An 8,654-nucleotide genomic window follows, 5' to 3' on the forward strand; every position below is an offset into this window, starting at 1 on the left:
CCGCCTCCGGAGGCCGCCCCGCCGCGGGGGAACGGCCGCCGCCGGCGGCTGTTTCCTGCGGAGCGGGAGTTGCGACGGACGGGGCGGGGGACAGCGGCCATCATGGCGCTGCGCGGGGCTCCCGCCCGCTGCCGCTGGCTCGCCCGGGCGCTGGCGGCGCCGGGGGCGGCCCGGGTCCCGCCGCTGCCGCCCGCCGCCGCCTCGGCCCTGCCGCTGGCCGGGCTGCGCCCGCTGCGGCCAGCCGCGCGCTTCGCCAGCACCTCCGGGCAGGATCCGGAGGCCGAGGGCCCGCAGCGGCGGGTGGTGGTGGTGAGGATCACCAGCCCCTTCGCCTGGCTCCGCACCCGCTTCTATTACCTCCTCATCCGCCTCTACTTCGACCCGGAGTTCCGCATCGAGGAGTTCACGCGGGGCGCCAAGCAGGTGAGCGCCCGACGGGCGCCGGGGCTCGCCCGGCCGGGGCCCCAGGGGGACGGGCCCGGCCCCGGCCTGAGGGGAAGGGTGCCCGGGTCGTGCTGGCTGCGGCCCAGCCCGCCGGCGGCTCCCGCGGCGGCCCCGCTGAGCCCCCCGAGGGCGCTGCCGGTGCCGCGATGTCACCTCACCCGCGGGCGCTGGAGCGCCCGTCCGCTCTCGTGTGTGAAATAGATGGGGTGCCCCACGTTTGGCGCCAGGTACCTCAGTGCTGGGGGCAGCGAGGGCAGCCTGAGGTGCGCTTCTCTCCAGGCTTGTCTTGCTTTGTCTTCCCAGATTTCGGAACTAAAATGAGCTGAGTTATTCATCCCCCGAAGTGCTGTGAAGGAAGGTGTTTCCAGATGTTCTAGAAAGTTTAAGGGGAAACGTATCTCCTCTTAGCTGGTTTTCCTAAAATGGCAATGCTTAGGCAGGTATAGAGCTGGTGCATATATTTATTTCTCTAAATTTATGAACCTAATAAGCTTTGTCAACAAAATGTGTCAGAGGTAGCAATCTCAAAGCTAATCATGTAAAAATTACAGAGTTACCTGCCATGAAACTTCAGTTATCGTACTTAATTTTAAAAAACAGACAAAAAACCAGCTCAAAACCCACCAGGTGATAAGGGACAGAATGTTACAATAAGATCAACTCAAGACCAAGAACTGTACACTGAATCAGTTGCCATGCATGCAGAACCACCTATCTTGCCTTGCTCTGTTTTTTTTGGTTTTATATGCTGTAGAGTCCTAAACACTGCATTTCACCAGTACACTATTTGAATATGTAGAGGCATTAATGTGTGTACGTATACCTGAAAAAAATGAGAGGAAAAGGGGAGTTGAGTTTCCTGAAGTTTAGAGACCAACTTTTATAGATTAATGCTTTTTTTTTTTTTTAGAAAGCTATGCATTCATTTACCTGTTATCAAAAGGTTTGATACTTTAATGAGAGACTGAAAAGAACCTTATATTTTTACCAGTTCATGGAATCATTTTTTTAATGCTGGAGGGCTTCCATTTGGATGGTGATACATGGCAAACATTGAAGTCTTAAATCAAGGAACGTTTGGGTAGCTTGTCGCATAATGATGGATTTCTCTGAAAAATAAGCCAACCTAGTGTTATTTGTTCATGTATTTCTCTCTTACTTTTTGGTAGGCCTTTTCTGTTGTTTCAAAGCTGCTGTCTCAGCGAAAACTTGACCTTCTGCATGAACTTGTATCAGCAGAGGTAAATGCTTTCCATCTCTTGTTCTAGCAATTGATTTTACCATTATGAAGCAACATGCATTCAGCCTGACAGTATCTACAAATACTTCCAGTATGGTTTAATTTGGGAAAAACAGCATAATGCGGAACAGGGCAATTGTTTGTCCTACGTATGCTTTTTTATATTTAATTTCAAGCCATGAAACTTAAAGTTACTGTATTTTAAAAATATATTTATTCTTGTCATTGATATTTATTCTTGCCATTGAGCATAAAGACCAATTTCCAAGAAGATTGCTGGTGTACCAGAAAGGATTGAAAGGCGGTGGGTTCTGGATGGCAGGTGGAATCGCGTACCTCTGTTGGTGTAGGCAAATAGCTGACGCTTTCGGTCTGTGCATTAGAATTCAGGTGGAGAAAGGAACTGGTTTGTGCTCATCCCTGCTGCACAAATACATTTCCATCCCCGAGCAGGTCATAGAGCCAGTTGCTGGTTTTGGCTGCAAGACCTCAGGCTTGTGTCATGGTCTCAGGGATATGGCTGCCCTGGCTAGTAAACATTGGTGTGGTGTGTTCTGTGTGTTTATGAATTTTTAATTGCTGAAGTTGTCTTGGCCTTCCCAGGGGACGGAGGTAGCAGATACATCAGAATCAAATGGAGGAGATACTTCAGGTCTATGTCTGCCTTGTTGTTACTGGATGTCAGCTTGGCCTGCCCTATTGCCACCCATGCCTTTGCAGCAAAAATTTTGGTGCTGTTCTAGTGCATCCCCACTGGACAATCTTGCCTCCTCTCTCTGAGCAGAGATAGCAATAAAATGTGAGTTTGTTTCTTATAGTTGTTTTGAAAGAGCATCTCCTCTTCCTCTGCTCATCTTAAATTCTTCAGGTGACGGGGTCAAACACTGATCAGAGACCTCATGTAACCCAAGCATGCAGTGGATGAGGCTGTGATACCACACTACTTCGTTGTTGCTTTGGCCAGTGAATTTTATACCTGCAACATGTACTAGAAACCAAAGTCTTCTAGTGAAGATCACCTCTTTCATGCCACTTCTGGATTTCTTATCCAAAAATGGCAACTCAAGTTAGGCTAAAAACTTAGTATGAGTTAAAAATAAGTGCTGCACAGATTCATCCTTTCTTCTGACATGTCTTTCTCATGTGGTGTTTGAGGTGATGCCTCTTCAGTTTGTGCACCACACCATTCTTAACACAGCTGTAGGTCTTGGGACACTCAAATACTATGGATGAGAATGCAGTATGGAACTTAAGTCCCAGAGCAATGATTTTTCAGCCTTTTCTGATTTGCGAATGTGCATCACCAAATGGCAAAGATAAACTTAGTGATAATGGAACTGATTTTCAAAGAAATTTGTGAAAGATGACTAAGAAATAATTGAATCAAAAGCTAAGGAGTATACACATAGCAAGAAATCAGCAGTGAGAAGGAAGAGCGTAAGTATGATAGTGGAAGCAAGCTTAACTGGTATTTACAGGGCTTTCATGCCTTGCTTTGCAACTTCTGTTTTGACAGTATCTCTTCTAAACATTTTTAAAAATACTTAGCTCTCATTGATTTGAGCAATAGTAAATGGATCTTCTTTAATATCGCCGAATTAGGGTTTGGCAGTGCCCAAACTTCCCAGTGCTTTTTCAGTTCCGCTGTTGTATATGTTATACAAATGTTTTAGCGATATAGCTATAATTTTATTAACTGCAGTAGAAAAGATTGTTACTTCAGTTTCCTAATGAAAAATTAAGTGACGTTTTTTCTGAATTTAGGTACTTCAGGTGCTGAAGGAAAAGATTTCTTTGCTCCCTGACAACCACAGGGATGCTTTAGCAGCTGACATGGATGCAATCATGTACACAACCGAAGGAGATGTTCGCATTTACTATGATGATGATGGTATGTTTAGAATTCTAAAACATTTCAGCAGTAGACAGTCTTATTTCCTGGTTTTGCTATTAAGCAGGCATTCTCTGTACAGATGTGTGGTTGAGTGCTGCTTCTCCTTCCTTGTTTTTCTGTTTACAGTTCATCTATATATAATTCCCTGATTTTTTTTAAACAGGAGAGATTATTGTTAATAAATCAGTTTTGACTTCTCTTTAGGTTTGGATTATTCCTCTTCTTTTGTAATTTCAGATTTTTTGCATTATTAGTCCTTAGCAATCTCAAATCACTTAAAAACAATGATTCTACTATATGCAGAAAGCTGTTTTCCTCAGCAGTGAAAATACATCTTCCAGGAAGAATAGTGAGGTCTGGATAATGATATAAATTTTGCTGTCTTCACTTTTATTCTGTTTTCATGGAATATACTTTGTTCTAGGACTTCTTGATTTTTATTATTTTTTTTAAAATTAGTGATGAACTCAAGCAAGTTTTTCTTTTGGTTGAATACCAGCATTATGTGCTCAGTTCACTATCAGACACAGTTGAGATGGTTTATAATCTAACCATGGGTATTCCAAAGTGCATTTCAAATTTTCAGACCCAGTGAGCTTTTTTTCTTGTTTTGAGAGATAGGAATTTTTTTTTTCCTCTTTGATTGCTCCCAAGTTTCAGCTACTCTACATACTTCCATAGTAGCAGTAGTTGGCTTTGATCGTTGTGATTCTTTTTTTTAATACAGTTTGATTATGTACAATGTCCTGCAACACTCATGATAAAATACATACCTTTCTACAGAGTGTATTTGAATTGTTACTAAACAGCATGACTATGGCTTTAAATAGCTTTATTGTTCATTATTCTATCATTCATTCTTTATGACTGAAGCGAGCTGTCCTTCCAGGGTCTCAGTAGGATATATACTAGGTAGGAAATAGGAGTATCTGGCCAATGAGAAACATGAGATCTATCTTATGCTTTGATTTATTTCCACAGGAAGAAAGTTTGTTAGCATCCTGATGCGTTTCTGGTATCTGAATGGTGCTAATCTCCCTGATGAAGTACCAGGTGAAACCAAAGTTTTCCAGATTGTGTTTGGAGATGAAAGCACAAAAGAAAAAAGACATCTTTTAACAGCAAACTATGAGTAAGTTTACTTGTCCTCTTTTTTTTTCTCCATGTACATGGGCTAGCCGTGTGGAAAGCAGTTTGGGAACTGACAGCAGTCACACTGTGCCAGTGCAGAACTTGGTATGTTTTAATTTACCTTGATTGTAATCTAAATTAGTTCTCATCCAGCTTTCCAGTTTTGAGTATAGGGCCAAATTTTTTAAATACCCCTTAGAGTCATGTTATTGCCTTGCTTCTGAGTTGACATTAATGGGAACTCTGTCAGGAAGAGCACTAGCTGGAGCATTGAATGAGATGTCTGATTCTTTTCTATACTGCTCCTGCAGCTTTCAGGAAATAGGCCACTATCAGTTCTTGTTTCCCATTTCTTGTAGCACAACTAACAGCAATGCAGTCAAGCCAAGCAGTCAAGTGTGGTGCTGTTGCCTTGTCACTTACTGCACAGAAGTCAGAACTGCAATTAGCTGAAAAAGTAGCTCATGAAAGAGGAAATTATTTAGCCAAATGCTTTCTGCAGAAAGGCAGAACAAAGCAAGCATCACCTGGTATTCAGATAATTCATGCCACTCTGATCCAAGCCCTCAAATCACCTTAGGTAGATGGATTTTCATAAGAACGCTTGTAAATAATGTCTGTGTTAGTGTACTGATGTCAGAGTAATGCAGCAATATCTGCACAGTTGGCAAAAATGTAGTGAAAATAACATCCTCTAAAGTTGGGAAAAGAGAGATTTTGTGTGAGAAATGTAATATAATCAATGACTTCTACACTCATGTTTGAAATGGAGAGACTTTGTGGTCTGGTTGATGAGGAGCTCTGAAACACTCTGAGGACACCAGTGTTTTTTGTCTGGATGGATTTTTGTGGATCCATCCCTTAAGTGAATTCAGCATCTTCCTTAGTGTTGGAGGCTTCTGAGGCTCCATTAACCTCAAGAGCCTCCCTTTAATGCCCTAAATATCTTCCTAATCCCCAGCAGAGAGGTCTTTGCAATTATGTGTTTCTTCTGCTATCTACAGTGCTAACCTAAACTCAAATGGGCAAAAAGACTACAGGCCTTGGAAGCCTAATGTTAAGTATGTGGGCGCTTGGAGAAGAGAGTTTCCAGGAATGGATTTGTATGTAATTCAGAGCAATGAGGTTCTACTGCTCTTATCCACAATGTGCAGGTTACTTGGGAGTGTGAATATGCAGCTTGAAGCTCAGACTTATCTTTAGATGACAAGCAGTCAAAACTGACATGCTCGGGGATGAAGGTTTTAATGACTACAAAAGGAAGACGGTTTTGAAAATAGGGGTGGACGTTTGCATTTTCCTATCAAAAACTGCAGAATTTTATGTTAGGGAGATTCAGTACTATTGTTAGTTTGGTCTTTTTAATGTATTTCTGAAAATATATTACTTTTTAAAGTATAGTTAAGTAAAAATGAAAATTTTCAGGTAGAGTGTATAGCATGTGATTTCCCTTTACAATGCAGTTACCATTGCATTAAATGAAACCCTTTATTTAGAGATGAGGATTTGCCACAAAGCTATATTCATAGTTACTGCTATGAAAACTGAGTGCTTTCTTGATATCAGGGTCTTTACTGTTGCTGCTTGATCCTGTCTGTGGGATCTGAACCAAAAAACGAAAGTCAATGCACTTTGTTTCTTACTGTAGAATTAATTCTGATGTTCCATTTCGGGGCATAAGCATCAGAATCTAAGGAGCTTTTACAGGGATAACTTTGATGTAAAATATTTCTTCATATCTTGTTGGTATTAGTAGTTCTTTAAGGATCAATTAAATTTTATCAATTCTTCACTTACTGTCTTTCCTTTTCCAGGTTCCAAAGGGAGTTTACAGAAGGAGCAAAACCAGACTGGACAATTACACGGATTGAACATCCAAGGCTGTTAGAATAAATGCCTTCTACAGTCTTTTTATGTACCGTTGTACATGTTCTGATGTAACAAATATCAGGCTCTTTTTGGTCTCTTTTTTTTTTTTTCCTTCCTTCTCCTCCAGAAGAGGAATGAATTTTGTATGTTTGATTTTTCCAGAATTGTTTCTGAAATTTACACTGTGCTGCAGCATTGCAATAAAGCCTTTTCCCTGGAACAGGCTAGTAGAAGTTTAATTGGTTCTAATGCTCATCCAAGGCATTTACACAACGCAGTTTCATGCAGGCTGGTATTACAGGTATGTTGACTTCTTACGTTCCGAGAAGAAATGGTACCACTTGAAGATAAACGACTCTTTTGTGGCTGGCAGCCCTTCTGAGTTATTTTCCTATGTTTCTTTTTTTCCTAGGGACTGTACAATATATAGCTGAATAGCATGCAAGACGAAATAGAGGTAGATGAACTTCTTAGATTGTCTAGCCTCAGCAGTTCATTTTGAGGTAATCTTGCTTTTGAATATAATTGAGATTAAAAAGGTAGAACCAGTATCTGTATTTGGTATAGGATTGGAGTGAGAAAAAACTTTTAGCATTGCACTGGGAAAATAGATCAAAGACATATTTACGTACATTTTCAAAAATGAAAACAACATTCCCTTCAATTCAGTAACATACAGACAACTGCAAGTTTAGAAGTCTGTGAAAGAAAAATCAGTCAAAACCATGAATTTAAAAGAGGACCTAACAGTGAAGCTAAATGAAGTCCTCTGTTTGAAATGCTTGTTGAAGAAATGAGCAAATCGTTAAAATTAGATATTGCAACTGAACAATTTCCTAATTCTCAGATTATCTCTGTTTTGGGAACATGAGAGTCCTGGTGTAAGTAGCTTGAGATTTTTATATGCAGATCAACAGGAGATCGTTGTAACAGGTTTTTTTATCCCCTAGCTCAACTTTAAAGTTAACTTTCTACCTGGGCGTGTTGTAGAGATTTGTGCAGTGTTTTGGAAGTGTAAAGTATAATTATTGTGATTCACAGTAGTTGTGATTGAAAGGTATAAATTATGTTTTCTGTAGTTCAGCTCTTTTGATGCAGTGATTTAATGAGAAGAATGTTTAAAGCTTATCAACATGTTTTTTATGTCAAATCTTGGCAAAATAATTAAGGTATTTTGTTCTGCCTTAGCAGCAGCAGCCTGGCCTTATAATGGCGAATTTGTGATTTTTTCCTCTGGACAAAGTTCAGTGATGACAGAGAGCTTTGTCTTCCAGGGAGAATTTAAAATTTTATGTAGCCATTTTGTATGCAGTCAGTCTGGAAGTTTGAGGCAAAGCGAAAAATGTTTATTATTCAGTGGGCCATTTGCTGGAATGATGCTAAATGGTAGCATGTCCAGTTTGGCCGCTGATTGATGAGCTGCAAGAAGCTGCAATCAGATGTAGTTGACATAATAACAGGAGAAACAAGCAGAACGCTAGTGAGATGTACAGATGCACCTCTAAAAAAAGTCATTATTACCGAGCAAAAGAAGACAAAAGCCAGTGAAGCCATCTTCATATTCAGGAATGTTTGCTTTCACATTTAAGTAACCGAAGTCTATCTAGAAATGCTGGAGTATCTTCATTTTTAATTTGGGTTACTTTATTAGTATCTTTTTTGTTTCATTAGATGTATCAAAATGGGAGTCTCTGTCATGACTGATGAGTGATTACCCTTTTACTAGTGAGTGTTCCATTTTTGGTAGCAAAGACAGAGTTAGACCCTACTGTATGACTAATAATGAAATTTTTTTTTTTGTTTTATTCACAATAAAATTGTGACTTGATATGAACATACTCCAAATTGATAACACATTTTTTCTGAAAAGAAAAAGATGTCATTGGAAATTTCCATGCACTATTTTATTTTTTCAGAGTTGTGTTTGTCTTGGGGGTTGGGGGGGGGAAAGCAGTGGTTGGATGTTTAGGTTTTTTTCCTCTCTAATCTTCATTTTAAAAATTATCCTGGAGACTACAAATCTCCATCAGATGCAGAACTACCCATGGCCTTATTGCCCCATAAATAAATCAGAAA

The 8,654-nt window shown here is 40.5% G+C and overlaps 1 protein-coding gene across 2 annotated transcripts; it reads left to right on the top strand.

The window, feature by feature from the left end:
• Window positions 1-12: 12 nt before the first annotated feature.
• MAIP1 (matrix AAA peptidase interacting protein 1) lies at window positions 13-8,416 on the top strand. Of its 2 annotated transcripts, XR_012633976.1 has the most exons (6): window positions 13-423; window positions 1,614-1,685; window positions 3,449-3,575; window positions 4,560-4,710; window positions 6,524-6,879; window positions 6,991-8,416. XR_012633976.1 is itself a non-coding variant. In XM_074911235.1 (5 exons), exons 1-5 carry the CDS (start codon window positions 103-105, stop codon window positions 6,600-6,602), a joined length of 750 nt encoding a protein of 249 aa, XP_074767336.1. In that variant the 5' UTR covers window positions 13-102; the 3' UTR covers window positions 6,603-8,416. The 2 variants fall into 2 exon arrangements, 1 of the variants encoding a protein (XP_074767336.1); XM_074911235.1 differs by having other exon boundaries at window positions 6,524-8,416.
• Window positions 8,417-8,654: the final 238 nt, after the last annotated feature.

Source organism: Athene noctua, chromosome 7 (assembly GCF_965140245.1).
Source record: "Athene noctua chromosome 7, bAthNoc1.hap1.1, whole genome shotgun sequence".
NCBI lineage: Eukaryota > Metazoa > Chordata > Aves > Strigiformes > Strigidae > Athene > Athene noctua.